We start from the raw sequence: 19,251 nt of genomic DNA on the forward strand, positions 1-19,251 counted from the left end.
AATGACAGCTTTCCTGCTGCAGACAACCTAGAATAATTGAACACAGTCTTTGGTTTTCATTTTGATGCTGCTGCAATCAGCAGCTAAAGGAAAGAGGAGATCAGAAGAATCTGGTGCCTGAGCTGTTACAGGATGCTTTCTGTGGCTCAAGAGGCTGAACTGCAGCTGTCAGCTTTAGCTGTGAGATGAATGAGTTACAGAAGTGTAGCACACAGAGGTGTCCTGCATAATGTCTCACTCTTCCTTGCAGACCTTGCTTGCATGTACAAGTTGTTCAGCCGTGTGCCAAATGGTCTGAAGACAATGTGTGAGTGCATGAGCTCATACCTGAGAGAGCAAGGCAAAGCACTGGTTTCTGAAGAGGGAGAAGGAAAGAATCCAGTTGACTACATTCAGGTAGTGAAATACTTTAACTTCCTTTTCTTTCTCACATCCCCCACATTAGCAGTTCACCACATACACAATTTATAAGGTATACCTTAGTATTGATTTAAAAGGGGTTGTTATTAATAAGGTAAATTTATATAAATTCTTTTTAATGTATGTTCTCTGAATCTTCAGACATGTTTAGAACTTTTACTGAAATTGGTTGGCAAGCACATACTAAGTTTTTGTGCTTTTAGTACTTGCTTTTAATAAACAACTTACTCAGCCTAATTATCTAACAGCTGGAAACTTCTTGGATTTCCCTAAATGCTGTGCCTCCAGAGTGGGTTGTATGTCTGACAAATAGCTTTATAGTGTCCACTTTGTTGAATTTTATGTAACATTAGCTATCAGTGTTTATTGAGGCAAAAATCACATGGCAATATTTCATGGCAGGCTTAGCTGTGACTGAGAGGGGAATGTGTTTATCAGTCATAACAAATTACTCATTCCATTCTCTGTCTCCATAAGAAACAGAGCAGCTCTGCATGTTAAAAGATGTGAGTGTTCTTTCTTGTTCTCTCTCACCAAGTGATGTGTACCATTAATTTATCAAGATCACAGAATATGCTTCAGAATTATTTGTCATCTTTTCCATCGTCTCTGAGAAGATGGTTTGGAACTTGCATATAAAACCTTTAGAGTTTATTGAACCTTAAAGCTGTGTTTCTATAGCTGGAAGATGTTTTATATTTCTTGTGAAAGTGTGTATTCATTAAACATTGCGGTTTTTTAAAATGTGTGCTTCAAGTCCTTGTGTCTGTTCTTCATGAGAAACATTTAATGTATGTCTGTCAATCTGCTGTTTTGTTTGAAGACAATAACTGTGCTAGAACTGGTTACTCTTTGAAGAAGCCATTTGAGTATAAAAACATTTTTGATTGGATTATTAATTTTCTGGCAATGCTGAAGCAAACTTCTTACCAGGCTTGCACAATAATCACCTCTTCAAGGCCTGGTAAAAAAAAGAGAGGATGCCCTTGAAAAATTATTAGCTTTAATGATTAAGGACTCTTGCATTTGTGGTGGTGTGATTTAGAAAAAAATAAAACAGGGGAAGAGGAATGTGTGGAAATTATGTGGAAAATAGGGGTCTGGATTACTTTGAAGTAATTTTAGCTCCTGATGGGCCTAAAGAGGTATCGTAAAAAATTTAACTGAGAAAGAAAGATCTAAAAACTTAATTATAAAGATAGTATCAAGGTTTTCTGTCGCAAAGGTGGAAGGGAAAATGAGGCTGAGGAAGATTTGCCCGTGTGCTCTGGCAGAGCTCAGCCCCTCAGTATGGACTTCAGCATCTCATGAAGATGTCCTGGGGCAGGGACTGACATTCAGGCTGAAAAAACCCTGGAAAGGTTTATCCACCCCCAGAAAGGTTTAAAGCAGAGAGGAATATCTATGAATTGAGAAAGCACCTTGCTCTTTTCATCTCAGCCATGTTCATGTGAATCTGTCAAGGACAATAGCACTAAGGAGACAGATGTGGAAGCTGCATTAAACCATCAAGAAAAAAAAGTCCATCATAGCCCAGCACTGCTTCCACAACATGACATCACCCTGAGCATAATTGGTGAGATGCTTGCAACAGCATTGCCAGGGGATTAGATTTAAAACTTTGTATAATAGTTTGAAGGGATGTTGAAATGCTTTTGTAATTCAAGGTACTAACAGTTTCTCCTGTTTAACACCAGGTTGTTCAGATGGTGTACTCCTGGAGAGGAGACATGAGCTAACCTTGGTAAACAGAGAGATAGTGGGATTTACTTTGAATTTAAAATTTCTAATACGCATTAATTAGCCTGTCTAAAGATCATTCCTTTAAGTGAGATGGTGAGTTCCTAAGAAATATTACTACTTCTTTGAATAATTCTTGAATGGCTTCTTTAAGTAACCTCATACGAATAATTTCTTAAGAACCTGAAGACATAAATATCACTTTACTTAGAGTTTTTGCAGGCAGTGATTGTCCCTGACAAATCTAACTCAAGTAAAATTCTCTCCACCTGCCTGCCAAATGCTGTCTCGGTTAAAACCTGTGTGTATCATATTTATTTAGCAAGGTGCTCAGGTGATTTTAAGATGCTTCCCCCTTCTATACTCAGTTGCTTTAACCTTGGCTGAAGATGTAAAAATGATGCTGAGAGTCCAATGGTTTAGTTCAGAAGAGGTGGTTCAGTTCAGGACCCTGATGCATGTATCTAATTTTCATATGCTCCCAGTGACTCCTAATGATCAGCAAGAAACACACAACTGAATAACGCAGAACATGTCCCTGGATTAAATTAGAGGGAAACACAAACACTGACAAGTTTAGACCTGTTGTTTTCTCCTCAAACTTGTTCAGTAGCTCTAGGGATGCGCTTAATGGGTGCTCAGCCTCAGCTTTCCCATATGCTGTGTTTATGATACTGACTTTGTCTATGATGTTGGAATAGAAAAGGCTTAATGAGTACAACAAATACCTCCTTTGAGTTGTTGATTCAAAAATACAGGAAGTCAACCTGTTTAATAAGGATGTTTAAAAAGCTTTCTTAATCTGAGAAGGGCATTTTAACAAACTGCACCAGTGTTTGACACCAATACTTTAGCCAGTTTATGTGAAAATTACTTCTATAAGAGATTCATGGCAGCAATAGAAATTTGAAAAGGCAAATGACATTTCAGATACCTTCTAACAATTCTGAACAGAGAGCATTGCAGAACCTCTGACTGTAGATCTGGTCTTCTCTATGGCCTCATCTATTATTATTGTTTCCCAGCTTACAGCTTCACATCAGTGAAAATGGCTTTGCTTTCTTCTCATTTTTGACAGGGTTTGCTGGACTTGAAGAGTAGGTTTGATCGCTTCCTCCAGGAATCTTTCAATAACGACCGGCTCTTCAAGCAGACGATCGCGGGGGACTTCGAGTACTTCCTCAACCTCAACTCCAGGTCTCCAGAGTACCTCTCCTTATTTATTGATGATAAGCTGAAAAAGGGAGTCAAGGGGGTAAGTATAAACTAGCTCAAAATGTCATGCTTTTTATGCTGTAAACTTGGATGGAATTAAACTAAGCTACTTTTTGCAGAATTATTTTTATATTAAGAGAAATTAGAATTTTACCTTGAAAAGGTGTGTGTAACATGTCTGAGCTCATAACACTTTAGATCTAAACTTACAGAAAAATCAGGCATAAGGAGATCTGTGTGGCTTGTCACCTACCTCTGAAGCAGCATACCTGAACTCCTTATAGCAAATATGTCTCAAAAAAGCAATTAGGTTGTGGTAGATTCTGCAGCTCTCTTCTTTTGAAACCTTATATATCATTTCCTTAAGTATATTTATAGTTTAGCAGCTATTCCCATTATCTAATAATTTCTTTTGAAAATTAATTTGGTTAGAGAAAAGGGTTTGTCTTTGCTGCTTTTTACTGTTTTTGCATATTAGAGAACTATTACCATATCTGTCTTGTAGTTCTGAGTACATCTGTTGCCTTCAGTCTTAACTTCTTTCATGGCATTTTCTGAGGTACTGAATCCAGACTGGCCAGGATGGTTCAGCTGAGGCTTCAGTTACTCTAAATAAAACTTAGTATTAGAGCATACAACTAGGACTTTGGGAATCAAATAGTAAATTCTGGTTTTTTTATAAAACAAATAATAATTTTATTTGTGTGGCACTAGACAGGCTTTGCAAAGGATGTCTTAACAGAAAAAAGCTTTAACTCCAACTAACTTTTCTACTCCTAATACTGCTTTCCCTCATGCTGTTTTAAACTTACCCAGGAACTTCTGCTGTATTTATCAAATTCTACCCATTGTTTCCCTCTTCCCTTGCTCTTGCCTTTCCTTTCATTTTAGATCTATTTCTTACTCCACTTTATTGAGTTAGTGCACTGTTCTCTAGGCTGTCAATCATATATTGGACCAGTTTTGTTGGTTACTGTTAGACCATCTGCTGCTGTGAATTACTTGAAGTACTTAGGTTGTGTAAGACACTTGTGCTGGAAAATTAAAACCAGCAAATTATTTCTTTTACAGCTAACAGAGCAAGAAGTAGAAACTATATTGGATAAGGCAATGGTTTTATTCAGGTTTATGCAAGAGAAAGATGTTTTTGAACGCTATTACAAGCAGCACTTGGCAAGAAGGCTTCTCACAAATAAGAGTGTTTCAGATGACTCTGAGAAAAATATGATCTCCAAATTAAAGGTAAGACAGTACTTGCATAATTTTTAGGGGTTTTTCTTTCTTTTTTGTTTTTCATAAATATGGTTTCTTCTGGTTTTACATGAGATATATAGATAATATAATCTTGATGGCTGCTAAATACAGAGCTGATTTTGAAAGCCCCAAGAGAAACAACAAAAGGTTTTTCAAATATTTTCATTAAAATAAAAGGAAGGAAGTACTGAAAAGCCCCTGTGATGAGAATGCAATCTAGAAAACAATTTTTTTCTAAGTTTTTAAATAATAGGACAACTGCAGTGACTGAATTTGCAGACTGTGTATTGTCCTGGATTTTCTGCTATTCACAGTACAATTTTGTTATTGCTTGTGTTGCTGTTTCTTAGTTGTCTCCATCAGCAGACTGGTGATGGTGCTCAATTCCTTTTTGATTAAGTGGTTTGAAAAAAAAAAAACTTCATATCAGTCTTTAGAAACACATTTTCCTTAGTTGGGTAAATACTAATTAAATAGACCAAGAGATGGAGTAGAAGGTAAGGCCTAAAGTTGAACAGACCTTAAAGTTATACTGCAGCTTCTTCTCAAGTTGCATGATAAATGATTAGAGCACTTCTGAAGCAGAGGGATCCTAAAATGAAACTGCACTGATGCTTATTTTTGAACTTCATATTCTATCAGTGAGCCAAGCCTGTTTGTATCAGATTGCTCCAAATTTCTCAGTATTAATTCCTTCTCAGTTACCTCTCCACCACTTTGAGCCTGGTGATTCAGAAAGCACAGGGCACACACACATTTGCAAGGTGAATTCAGTGCACATGAAGTGCCCTCTTTTCTTACAGAGCTGCAGAGTGGTCAGGATGCTGAATCTAGCAGGTTTCCTTTCCCATGTATCCACAGTATGTGTTAAAAACAGGCACACAGCCCTGCCTGTGCACATCTGTCCCTGTGCAGGTGTTCCTGATTCTCACAAGGCCTAGGAATCTTGCTGGGTAATCTGCAGTCAGCCTTCAAAATAAAACACTCCTAGGACAAAAGAGTTTCCTTGTGATATAAATAAGGTTCATTCCCCTTTACAGAATAGTGCTAAAAGCAGGTGAAAGTGCATGTCTTGATTTGATAAGCTTTCACAGTTTTTTTAATATGATATAGAAATCTAAGACAAAAATACAATAATAGAGAGAAGGAAAGCACGTTAAGATCTGTGTAAGGTTAGATCTTTATATAAAGATAGGAATCTTTTCTGAGATCTTAATGTATTGCAAATGGACATTCCAGTAACCAAAAGTATAGAAATGTAATTTGGGGGATTTATAAGCTAACTTTAGTCTTGCAGTTTGCCTATCAGAAGCTTTGTTATCACAGTGCTGGTACAACAAATGATTTTGTGTGGTTTTAGACTGAATGTGGATGTCAATTCACGTCGAAACTGGAAGGAATGTTCAGGGACATGAGCATCTCAAACACAACGATGGATGAGTTCAGGCAACATCTTCAGGCAACAGGGGTAAGTGCTGGGGTCTGTGTGCTTGACCTCCTGCTTCAGTACATCTGTGTCCACACTTGTGTTTCTTCATTTGTTGGTAAATGCGTGTGCTGAGAAGGACTTGGTCAGCTTGTACAGCTTGTTCCTTTTTTCACTATGTATCTTATCTTATCAACTGTATCAGCGTTTCCTGAAATGCCAGAGTCAGCTGGGACTTCCATGCACGGCTCAAGAAGTGCCGGTTCCATTCCATAAAATCTGAGAGTCCGAAGGGCTGGGCCGTGGCTGCCGGCTCAGCGGCTCTGCCGGGCGGCACCGCCAGGGGGCGCCCTGTGCCCGGCCCCGGCTGCCAGCTGTGCCCGCCCCAGTGTTGTGCCCATGAGTGTTTCCCAGCACAGCCTCCCATTCTTCAAGGTTAATGGTCAGTTGTGATGAGTATTTTTTGCTAAGAGCAAGAAAAATGCTGCGTGCTGCAGGTATTTGCAAAGCACACCATCTCATGTTAAGCTTTCCTGGCACAATTAATGCCTTTGCTAAATCTGCTGTTTTATTGCAGATTTCAAAATTTGGGTTTTGATGTTTTCTTGAAAATTGTCAAATATTGATGTAGTTGTTTAATTAGAAAAATTACACTGCCTTGTAAAAGTAGGCCCCTGGAATATTTTAGGGAGACATCATTCTTTTCAAGATATGAGTTTACGTGCTCTAAAACATTATTTTTCTGTACTGATGCTCAGTAGCACTTACTAGCATATAATAAAGAGCCAAGTAGTTCCCTGTGTGCAGGTGAGTAAGGTCAGTACATCAAACCTGTTTGAGTCAGTTTCAGAAATCTAAATGCCAGGAGTATTTTCATGGATATACTCTGTCCAGCGTCCCTGGTTGTGAAAGGTGATATGAAATCTTTGTTGTCTTGAAGCAGTTGGCTGAAATCCTCCTCATCAGCATTCTGTGACTCATCATGAGTAGGAGAACAGCATGTTCTCTAATGGGATTCAGAAAAGGATGGAGAGGAATTGGATAAAGGTGTTTTTGGACAGGCAGCTTTATTACTGGTTTGTTTGGTTTCTCTGCTTTAGAGACTAGTCATGTTTTGCTTCTGGAATGCCTGAAATATAAATTTCAATTAAAATTTGTTGGAGCATTCCCTTTTTTTGGTAGCATAGCAGGCTTGGACATGGTGGGAAAGAGGGAGTTGTGCTTAAAGATTCATGTACTTTACGTGACAATCTCAAAATAAGTGAGTTAATAAATGATATCTCTATCTTCTTTTTAGCTATATACAGCTAAGAAGATGAATTTAAAATGTTAACAGATGTTCTGTTAGCTTTATTTGAAACTTCATCTTTCTCTTGGCAAGACACCAGCAGTTCATGTGATGGTTTCCTTGTGGTCAGCCTAATTGTGGCCTTTTAATGAAATTTCCAGAAGTACTATTTAGGAAATACAGGAAGATTTGGGGGATTTTGTTACTGCTAAATTGCTGGTGATGCTGTGTTTCATATGAAATAGTTTGTTCTGCTTCTTTTTAAACCGTTTCAGTACCTTGAATGTGTACAGTGCCTCCTAGAGGTGTCAGGCATCTGCTTTTCTCTAAATAATCCTGCCTGCAAAGTTTCCTTCTGGATCCTCTGTCCTGAGATAGAGGCAGTGCCAGGGTCTGTGTAGATGATTGATTTGCTCTCAGAAAGTGGAAAGCTCAGCACCAGGGGAAGTCCAGGCTTAGACATTGAGAAATTTCTGTAACTGGGATCCTGGAACATTCCAAGGAGTTCTGTAAAGAATGGGTCACTTCAGGGTACTTTCCACTAGTTCATACCATTTTCATGCTGAAAAGACATGTTGTAAAATAAAGTGCTGCCAAAACTTTGTACCAACTGCTTATAATGTAGGATGGGAGACATTCTGAATTAGTGCTGTGTTCTGATCTGGCAAAGACCAAAAAAATTTGGGAAATTGTTGCCATCTCAGCTCAAATGTTTCAGTTCCAGATAAAGATATTTTCTGTATCCTTCTGTCTGCACTGATGGCCTTTTCCCACACTTTGTCTGGAGGAAGAAAACTGTTGAAGCTTGTTTAGGTTTGTCAGAAGTTTCCTGGGCACAAGCTGGTTGGTGCACACAGGCATTCAGTACACACAATACAAAAACTCTTCTGTAGAGCATGGGAATGCTGCTCTGCTATTGAATAGTGAAAGTTAGAGTTCGGGTGGCAGTTTTTGACCTTCTAAAACATAATGTGTTCTATTTCTGTGAAGTGGATTTATGTAAGTTGAATATTGTTTGCTTTAGTTTTTTTTACCTTCAAAGAACACACATATAATGTGTGTTCTTTGAAGGTATTGGTTCTACCTCCTAAAGCTGAAAGTAGTCCATTTTAAGCTTAATAATGCTCAGCTTAGCTGGGGAATGTTTCCTCACCAGTGCTGAATATTCAGAGTCATGGCTGTCCTTAGGGAGAGAGTAGGTGGGCTGTGCAAAAGTGAGTAACTGTTGGCATGGCAGTCCAGAGATAAGCTCCCTATGGTTTAATATTAGATAGGCAGTATCTCCTCCCTTCTTGCAGAGAATACATTTAGAAAGAGTTCTTTGGAAACTGACACATTTCATGCAACCCAGTTTTATTGCATGTCATCAAAAAACCCATTTACAAAGATTTGTTGTATGTATCACAAGTTCTGTTTATGATCACAGACACTTAGTTCTTGATTAAGAATTCCTTTTGTTCAATTCTGTATGCTCTTAAATGCCAGAGGGGAATAATGTAGAGGATTTTTGCTGTACCATCTACTCTGATAGTGATGAATCAATGTATTTGTCTGGTTTTGCAAAAAGAATGTTTACAGATATGTCTGTTTCTTTTGTAGCTAGACAAAATTCTAAATATTTTACACTGATACAAAGTGAAAAATGGCCTTGTTTTAAAATAGTGTATGTTTTCTTCCAACTACCCTAGGTCTCACTAGGAGGTGTTGATCTCACAGTGCGTGTCCTCACAACAGGTTACTGGCCTACCCAGTCAGCCACACCAAAGTGCAACATCCCTCCAGCTCCCAGACATGCTTTTGAAATATTTAGAAGGTATGTATTACTACAGATTTTTAGGTAGAGGTTTAAGAAGAAACTTTCTAAACTTAGCTGTACAGATTTTTTTTTTACCTGTACAGATGTTTTTTAACAGCTTTGCTGTTAAAGATGTGCTGGCAAACTGTTCTTTTTCAGCTCATGTGAAAATTAGAGAATGCAATGCTTGCATTATGATGCTTGTGGTTTTGGGAGATTTTAAACAAAATTCTGACAAAAGTTAATGTTTGGAAAAAGCAAAAATGTTCTAAGAATGTCCTCAATAGTTCCAAAAGGCTATGTAACTTTTAAAATGTATTTCCTCTTCATTACAAAATGTGAGCTATGTTGTTTTCATTTTAATTCTATTACAGATTTTATTTAGCCAAACACAGTGGGCGACAGCTGACACTCCAGCATCACATGGGGTCTGCAGATCTCAATGCCACTTTCTATGGGCCTGTTAAAAAGGTAGAGAATCAAGATTATATAAATATTGTATCATCTTTTACTTGTAGAAAAGTAATAAATGTGATCTTGAAGGGACCTCAATCATTTGAGTGGTTTAGATTTTTTTGACTGTCATTGAAAAGTGAAAAGGAACTTGTTACTTATTTTTGCTAAGTCAAGTTTAGCCTGCTTTTCACATGCAGAGTGCAATGCAGACAACATCTTTTCAAAAACAAGACTCTAGCAGAGTTTATAGAAGTACAGTGCATAATTTCTATATGTACAAGAAAGGAATTTTACAGTGATTAGACCAGTACTAAAATGCTAAGCTAGAACTAGTAATGGCAACATGCTTGGAGATGTGGGAGGCAATGCAAATTGAAAGCAAAATTCTTAAAACAAAGTATTAATAACATGCACTTGTGAGGATGTTGAAATTGTGTTGCTGTGGGAAGCTTAAGAAAACTTGAAGGGTAGACAAATAATGGAACAGGGGCCTCAGAGGTGGTGAAGTCTCCATCCTTAGCAATGGTCAGTGTTTGATTGGTGGCTGTAGATGGCCTGGCCTGGGCTCTGTATGGAGCTCAGTCTCCCTGGCACTGTAAGGCAGCTGCTGGAGCAGCATCCTGGCCATGCCCCCAGGTGTTTGCTTTTCTGTCACCTCTGTAGGCTGATCCTCTAGAGAAATGTTTCACATGAAACTTTCATCTTACCAAGATAAAACATTTTTTCAGTGAAGAATAATCTAACAGTAGTTTTGGAATTTTAAAATAGGAAGATGGCTCAGAAGTCGGTGTGGGAGGTGCCCAAGTGACTGGCTCGAACACACGGAAGCACATATTGCAAGTCTCCACTTTCCAGATGACAATATTAATGCTATTTAACAACAGAGAAAAATATACCTTTGAGGTAAGTGTGTGGGTTTCTCACCTGATTCTAAATAAGTGGTTTGGGCCCTTCCTTGTCCTCTTGAGTTAGGCATTTGAAGATCAGGTGCCTCTCATTTTATTTGAGTATGGATCAGGCCAAGCAGATCACTAGCAATGCACCTGGGAAGCAGTTCTGGGGGAGGAAATTATTTAGGAGCTGAAGGTTCCAGAAATGTTTGAGAATTGTGAGTGTGGTTGTTCTAGGCCATTGAGCTGTAGAAAAGCTGAAGTTGAAATGCAGCAGGTGGCTCCATTTCCTCATTTTGTCTTTGAGAAGCTGGATTTAGAGGCCAAAGGGTGGAGAAGGGTTTGTATCCTGGCTTCTTGAATACCTAAGTCAAATTGGCAGGCTGGACCGAGCTTGGAGGATGAATCAAAGAACTTCCAGCCCTTCTCTGAGCTGGTCAGCCAGAAAGGACAGTGAAAAAGGCCCTGGATAGATTCTTAACAAGGAGACCAGAGGGGTGTTGCTGGGAAAGGTTGAAATGTCAGCTGAGAGATGATGATGAAGGCTTTAGGAGAGGAGGAGGATCATGTGCTTTGTTGTGTGAGCACTTTATTGTTAAGATAAATTGATAGTTTTGTTTTGGACATTATCTTCTGTTTGAGAGAGCATTGGCAGCCTTGAAAAGCAATACGGGTGCAGTTTGAAACAGTTGATTTCCAGGTTTTCTCATCTGCTTTTGACTGTGCTATGCATAGTAATCATCTGCCTTTTTGTTTGGATTGTGTTTTCAGCTTATTTGGCATACTTCTAGCCTGTTAATAAAGTAAGTTTCTTTGAAAGGGTCTCAGTAGTGATTTAGGAAGGCAGGATTTGATAAGGTACTCTTAATAAACTACTGATAATTTAGAACGTTATTATAGAACACAAAGTCCTGTGTGTTATGAAATCCATTGCAGGAGCATTAGAGCTTTGAGTACTTTGCAGAATATTTGAGGGAGTGAAAACAAGAAGGGGAACTTAACAGCTCTCTTTTTTCTTGAAGCTGATTTTGAAATTGGGCCGGTAGCTGCCTTTTTCCACCAAATTGCAGTCTTAATGAGTAGTAGAGCCTTACCCATATATGAATAAATAACACTTGGGAGAGCAGTGAAAAATACCGTTTTTAATACATGCTCTAAATTATACTTTATTTTTCCAAGACCAGATGATAGAGAAATATGTCCATCTGCTTTTAGGCTGTATGTTTTGTTTATTTCTGGTTTGGGAGTTCTTAAACTCTTGCTTTGTGTCCCACTTGAACTAAAACGTTAAGGAGGCATATTTGTGTTGCTTGGTTTCTTGGGTGAAGTGTGTGGGAGTTGTCTTTAACCCCAGCCAGGAAAGCTTATGAAAACTTCAGAGGAGAATGCATTTTATCTTTGTTCATTGATTATTGGATACCCTGATGGACTGCTGAGTGCTGGGCACCCATTCCTTCTCTCTTGTGTCAGATGGGTGCTTTGTGTGTGCTGGTGTATCCAAAGCTGTCTGATACACAAAGTGTTTCTGCAGATTCACAGCTCAACAGATTCCTCTGAAGTTGCCTTCACAGCTGAACAGACTTTGCTGTTTTATTTTGCATTCAGTGTGATTATTAATTGCAAATTTGATAAGATCCTCATAATAATCCTAATAACCATTAGGCCACGTGATTGAGGGGAAAAATGGGATACTGATAATGCAAAAATTATCCATAAAATACTCTGGAAATGTAAATCGTTGCGTAGAAAAATTTCTTCACAAAAAATGTATACATTTATTGTATTCCTGCACAACAACTTTTAATTGTATATGCCAGATATCTACTGACCTTATAGGTGTAGGTTAATGCTTCTGAAGTGGAAGAGGAAGAATCTTCATGCAGGCCTTCAAAGAATGCTAATTTTTTTCTGTAAATTCAGTTTTATTAATCAAGTCTTATATAGTACTCAACATATTTTTGAGTTGATTTACATTACAGCTCAGTATTTTAAAAGGTGAAATCCTCACTTTTTGTAATGGCATCAGAAATAAGCATGGTTCTTTATGTTTAACAAACAGGAAATACAGATGTGACCATAGTAGAAGTTGTGGAATAATTCCACAAAAATGAGAGATTAGAACTATAAACTAGATATTAGAACTATAAACAAGATTCCCTCTTTTGCTGTATGCTCTGGAAGGCACACAGGTTGCAGTCTGTAAATAAAACTAAAAATACTTTTTATTATAAAAATGATAAAATTATTTTCCTTTTTTTTTCTGCACATTTTCCTTCTAATAATCTGTGTTCTTGTATAGAATGGACGGAGTTCCATACCTAGAATTATCTCTTTTGTAGCCCCCAGATAGAGCTCTTACTTGGTAATATTTTAGCACTGAGATTGTCTAATCAGTACTACTCCTGTGCACAAATCTAATGTGATCTTTAAAATAAGGCATTTGTGGAGATGAGGAAGAAGTATACATTTCTCACTGCTACATCAAATATCTACATAAAAATATGTTCAGGAAAACATTATGCTACAGGCTGAGGGAAAGAGAGCACAGGAACATCTGTTATTCCAATTTACATTCATAGCTGCGTTTTTTTTTTATTCAGCTTGAAATTTTTGGCTCCTTCTGAGGCAGCATATTGCAGTGCAATTCTTTGTGGTCCTTACTTTAATGCTGGGTTATAAATTCTAAAAGTGAAATAGTTCAAGTGTGTTCATAGCTCAGTGTGAAGTACAACAGCAAATAGTGGTTTGTATAAGGATGGGTAGCATGAAACCCCCTCAAATTCCCTTTTGCTCTTTGTTTCACTTTTGTTAAAAGCGGAGTATTTGTATATATGGCCTTGTAGAACTGATGTAGTTTTTAAAGGATCAGTTTTAACTATTTAACAAAAATCAAAGTTAGGGAGCCTACATGTCACTGGCATTACATCATTAATAAGCTGGGTTTGGTTTGTAGCCTTTAGGGCTTTTTATTTATCTAAGCTCTAAAATCTTTCGCCTTCCCTTGGTTTGGTAAATTTTATGCTGATCAGTCCATTTCAATAAGGTTTGTTTGTTGTGACCATGTAAAGGATTATAGCTGCTTGGGATTTTTTTTTAATACTACTTTGTACTGAATCTGAAAAAAAAATGTGTGAAGGTGACAACTGTGTTTTAAATAAAGCAGCAAAGGAAGAAATAGTAACTTTCTATGAGCAGCTTGGGAAGAAACTGTTTGATACTAGGAAATAGTTAAAATATGTGGATATTCACAACTTCAAATGGTATAAGTATTTCTGAATGCATTATTCCAAGAATACTCTCAAGAACATTATAGTATTTCCTAATCATCTATCAGCAGAAGGTAGCAAAACCCCCGATTTTTTTTAAATTTTTGACTGGGTGATTTTATTCTTTTTACCTCATTCCAGTTCACTTGACCTTATGTCAAAAAACAGTTTTATGTGGCTTTATGTAAAGTCACCACTCTGTGTGTAGTGTCAAGGTGAAAAATAATGCCCATTTTGTCTGAGCCTTGGCATCACAGAGAGCTGGTAGTGAGGTGCTGTGCATGAGGTGCAGTCTAGTTCCTGATAAAAATCTGAGTCAAAGCCACTACATCCAAATCATTTTTATTGTATGTTGTCAGTGGTGCCTGAAGACAGAAAAGTGGCTGTTTTTCCTGGGTTGATTTAAGAAATAACCTGAGTATACTCAAGAAATAATATTATTTGATAGAATTTAGTTTGATTTTTCTGGCCACTCTAAACTTTTAACAAGTTGTTTATAGTTCTTTACAGATCTTAGCATTTTGATCACTTGGAGGTGTTACTGCTGTTTTTAGGCTAAGGTCATCATGCGGACTTGTGTGCCACGAGAATCAGGAATTTATGGGGACAGTGTAAGGGCTTGATACTGCCCTTGGAACCAGAGTTGGGGAAGCTGAGAAAGGGATGGCTCTTGGGGACAGCTGCATGTCTGCAAGGGTTGTTTTTTCTCTTTAGCTGCTACAAGTCCCTCAAGAGTCTGAATAGGAATGTGAAATCAGAAGTGTCTGCAGTTTCCTCAGGCTAGAAATAGGAAGAAAAGAGATGAGAAGAAATGAACTTTTACTGAAGACAGCTCAGTAAACACATTAGGTCTGGGAGAGCAGCATAGTTGGCCTTCTCCTAGAGCATATTAAGGCACCATTCTGCATCCAGTGTAATTTATTTACTAGCTCATGACCACTGTTGACTTGCCTAACATTCATCTCTCAGCTGCCTCTTGAGAGCACTGACAGAGGTACACAAGGTTATGTACATGTTTTACAAACTGTCTTCTTCAAAATTCATATATTTGCTGCACTATAATGGGCTCTTTTTGTATTTCACCTGGAGCAGTCCTAGCCAAAGGCATCTGGGCAGTAAATAAATTGTTGGAGCTATTCAGAAGGGAGAGGTGTGATGATCTAGAGTATTTGTATGCTACAGTGAAACCAGACATTGTTTGTTCCATTTGTAAAAATCTTTTTAACAGCATGGCTGAACACAAAAGTGTTTGTGCATCTCTTGGTCAGGAATGGTCATGAACCATCATGGATGTTTTCCACCTCTGAGTTAGTCAGAAGGTTTGGTTTCACCCTGTTCAACAAACCCTGGAAACAGTTAACAAATCCTTTCAGCCCTCTCAGAAATTGCAGGGAAATGGAACAGCTGGTTATTCATTCTTCTCCTTCAGCTCATGGTGACTGTTCATGTGACAGAATTCAGAGTGCTGACCCAGGTGGATCATTTGGCACAGTACCCACTGAGACCTTGCTGCTGAATGAGTTCTGACCTTTCAAGTGCCACAACTGTCACAGTATTATTTTAAGCAATCCCTGATGTTGTGTGCAACACACTATACATCTGCCACAGCCATGAGCTAACAAAGTATTCTTCTTTAGGAAATTCAGCAAGAAACTGATATCCCTGAAAGAGAACTGGTTAGAGCCCTACAGTCCCTTGCATGTGGCAAACCAACACAACGTGTCCTCACAAAAGAGCCCAAGTCAAAAGAAATAGAAAATGGTCACATATTTACAGTGAATGATCAGTTCACATCCAAACTACACAGAGTCAAGATTCAGACGGGTAAGTCAGCTTTATATTCTATTCTCTCACAGTCTGCCTAAAACTTCAAATTATCTTTTGCAGGATTGATGTCCATAGAGGTAAAAGGAGAGAATTTTTTTTTCTTGGTGATTAGTTGCATCAAAATGAAAATTCAAATGCCAAGAAGAGTGTGGAAGTCAGTTAAGCCTTTTACTTTACAAAATTTGTAATTATCTCTTACAGGAAATACTGAAAGAAAAATAAAATTCAAATTAAATAATAAAATGAAAAATATGCTACTGATTGATTCAGAAATAGGAAAATTGCCTCATAAGTTGCTGTACTGCAGTGAAATGAGTGATGTTTTTAGCCCATGATACAACAGCCATTTTCAAGTACCAGGTAGCTTATAATGGTTTTGGGCAGTGATTTGGGTTTAACAAATAAGGGAAGCTGAGTGTATAATAACCACTTCATTAGCTTATAGAAGTGCTGCTGCTTGTGCCTGTAAGCAGATTTGAGTACTGTTCAAATTTTATCATAGTTGTAATTAAATAACAGTTTGTTATCTTGTCAGTTGCTATCAAAATATGCCAGAAAGTGTTAGTATGTTCTTGTGGCTGCTTTTCATTTAAAAAAAAAATCAACTTTGAAAATGTCAAAACTCAGGAAAATATAACTTGATGTCTAGATGAAATAAATAGTGAAGCTAACACACAATGAAACGCATTTTAATTTTGCTAACATAATTTACATTCTCTATTTTCTTTAAGTTGCTGCCAAACAAGGAGAATCTGATCCAGAAAGGAAAGAAACAAGGCAGAAAGTAGATGATGACAGAAAACATGAGATAGAAGCTGCTATAGTTCGGATAATGAAATCTAGAAAGAAGATGCAGCACAACGTGCTAGTAGCAGAGGTATGCTGGTACAGAGTTTTGCTTTTGCTATTATCTCATTAAAGTTACACAGCTCTAACTGACATGATTCTGAAAGGCTTTTGAGAGATGCTGTATTTAACCCATCCTTTCTTTTCTCCATGTCTGTGAAGACACCTAAATTGTTACCTTTCACTTTAGCATGTACTCATGTGTGTATCTAATTTTCCTTCCTACTTTTGGTGCTGTTGTGATGTTAAATTGCTTGAAAAGCCAACCAGTGTGCTTTACATTATTTTTGGCTTTGATCATGTTACTGACTGTTGGGTCCAGGTTAGAGAGATTTGAGCTCTTAGCAGAGAAGCAGTCCTGCTGCTTTTCACTGCTAAGCTCACACAGCTCCAGGACAGGACACGTTTTGCACTCCTGAACTCCCTTAGAGCTGTGAAACTGGGAGCATTCTCAGGTTGTGACCATGCCTCTGTGGAGCTTTGAATCATACCCCAACACGAGCAAGCAAGTGGAGGGACTGTCAGAAGTGTGCAAGCTGATTTTTATGCTCTGTAGCTGTCACCATCTCTGTCTTAATACCTTTTTCTGGTTGTTGTGTTCTGTTAGGGTACATCAAGATCTTCCTTGCACTGTGATTTTATATTGTTGGGTTTATTTTGTTTTAGGTAACTCAGCAGCTGAAGGCCCGATTCTTACCAAGTCCAGTTGTTATTAAAAAACGTATTGAAGGACTTATTGAGAGAGAATATTTGGCACGAACACCTGAGGATCGCAAAGTATACACTTACGTAGCATAAAATGCGTTCAGAAAATTTGATTTATTCTTGGACTATACTCTTCGCATGAACTGGGAAGTTCTTTTAAATCATTAATATTAAGACGACCATCTTCTCTATTAAATTACAGTACATGTTCTAGACCATTCAGATCAAGCCTTTTACTCCTTTTGAGAGTTTTTGACATGAATTAATTGAGCTTCAGGCTTTTCAACGTTATCCCTGTAGAGATCATCCTTACAATTCTTCGGGAAAATGTGAATGTGCCGCGTTTGTTTTCAATACTGTATGAAAACAGAGAAATAAAAATGACTTTAGAAAATACAGCTCATTTAAAAAAATAAATTTGTTGGAATTTCATTTCCCCAGATCTTCAGTGTTGATGTAAATGTGTTTCTGTAGTGTTGCTTAGCACTTCGCGCATTGTATAAGTTGGGTTTAAAAGAAACCACGAGTGGTAAGGCAAAATTCCCACTTACCTTGCTCTGCTTCAAATGTTGTTTTTTTTTAACTAGACATGTTTAATTTAAATACTTGCTAATTTTTTGAAGACCCAAGAAGACAACTTGAGCATGCTTCACTCTTCCAGCTGCACTCACTGTTCCAACAACATGAATCAGGAACTTCTGGGGGCTCAGAAAAGACCGTAATAATTTTGGCTTTCCCTTCTGTAATTTGAGTTCTTCTAAATTAAACTATATTGATTAGTTTTTTTCTGGTTTCTTTATAGGAAAAAGGACAAGATTTTAGTGTGTATAAACTGTATAATAATTTTTGCTGTTGTACTCACTGCTGATGGTGGATTGTACAGGGCGATGTTTTTATTTCACTAAATGTAGACAAAATAAATTTAAAATAAATGGATTTAGTGTACACAAACAACTAATTCAAGTGTGTTAGAGTACAGGGTTGACAATCTTTGGAACTAAATACTGTCCCCTGGGGATGTACTGGGATTGTATTTTGTTAATAAACATCATAGATGGAGCTGTAGCCCCAGGGCTTCCCATCATAAATGCATATTTCAGGAGATTAAAGTGAAGCCAGCGTGCACTATTTGTTTTTAAAAATGCATTTTAAACATGCAATAAAAAACTGTTACTGTAATGAAATTTTTAGTTCTTACCCTAAAACGTTTTTTCTTCTTGACAGTATGCTGCAAAATAGATTAAAAATAGGAGTTTGGTGGCATCATTCTTCTCACAGTTAGAAATTTTTGAGTGTGCATTGTACTGCAGCTTTTATTAAACCATATTTCTGACATTCCAAAGCACATATTCTGTGCTTTCCCAGCCATAACTATTCTTCTACTTTAATTCAAAACAGTATTTTTTGGCTTGGTTCACATTACTTTCACCCATAGATCTTGATAAATATAGTTGGGATGGGCTTTCCAATATGAAGAGCTGGAAATGAAGCAAAATGAAAATGTTGGTTGTAGAGCATCTGCCAGAGCAGTTCTTGATGGGCTGTGCTAAACAAGTGCATGGTGCTGGTGCAACATTTCAGTGTGACTGGAGGGTGTTTTTCGCAATGTGTCCACAATTTTACCCCTCTCCAGCCTGTTAAGTACAAGTCCTGGCTGTTGTTCAAGAGTAGCATATTTCTTCTAAAGAGAGGGACTGGAATTAGGATGATATTTTAGCTTGACTATTTGGAAGCTTTTTTTATGAAGCTTTAAGTTTACTGCACACCCCCATCACACCTACACACACACAGAGTAGTTTTTCAATCAGCAGAAGGAGGTGGTGGCTGAAGAACTTTCTTGCCTTGTCCATCAGGAATTTAGCCCCAAACGAAAACAGCTGGGCCCTTGGCCCTATTGGAAAGGTGTTTGCTGGCTGTTACTAAAACACCTCTGTCTGCACCGGGTATGCAATTCTTCAGTAGAGATGTGGTCATTGTTTAGCCAGTACAACAGTACTAAACACAGCGAGCTGATCTGCGCTTTTGATTTTGTTTAGTCATCAGAAACATCTTCCTCAAAATGTAAATCACTCTTCCATGTACCGATATGAAGGTTTTATTTAATGTATAACTGACTCTTTATT

General features: G+C 37.8%; 1 protein-coding gene across 2 annotated transcripts in view; it reads left to right on the top strand.

Annotated features, from left to right (window-relative positions):
- Window positions 1-17,545, top strand: part of CUL3 (cullin 3) — a 54,946-nt gene extending 37,401 nt beyond the window's left edge. For both annotated transcript variants that reach the window (XM_059479225.1, XM_059479226.1), the window contains exons 7-16: window positions 251-396; window positions 3,239-3,415; window positions 4,447-4,617; window positions 5,990-6,097; window positions 9,032-9,156; window positions 9,513-9,609; window positions 10,363-10,497; window positions 15,388-15,574; window positions 16,309-16,454; window positions 17,090-17,545. In XM_059479225.1, the coding sequence (XP_059335208.1) occupies window positions 251-396; window positions 3,239-3,415; window positions 4,447-4,617; window positions 5,990-6,097; window positions 9,032-9,156; window positions 9,513-9,609; window positions 10,363-10,497; window positions 15,388-15,574; window positions 16,309-16,454; window positions 17,090-17,221 (1,424 nt within the window). In that variant the 3' untranslated portion in view covers window positions 17,222-17,545. The remainder of the gene's footprint in view (window positions 1-250; window positions 397-3,238; window positions 3,416-4,446; window positions 4,618-5,989; window positions 6,098-9,031; window positions 9,157-9,512; window positions 9,610-10,362; window positions 10,498-15,387; window positions 15,575-16,308; window positions 16,455-17,089) is intronic.
- Window positions 17,546-19,251: the final 1,706 nt, after the last annotated feature.

This window comes from Ammospiza nelsoni, chromosome 10, assembly GCF_027579445.1.
Source record: "Ammospiza nelsoni isolate bAmmNel1 chromosome 10, bAmmNel1.pri, whole genome shotgun sequence".
NCBI classification, from domain to species: Eukaryota; Metazoa; Chordata; class Aves; order Passeriformes; family Passerellidae; genus Ammospiza; species Ammospiza nelsoni.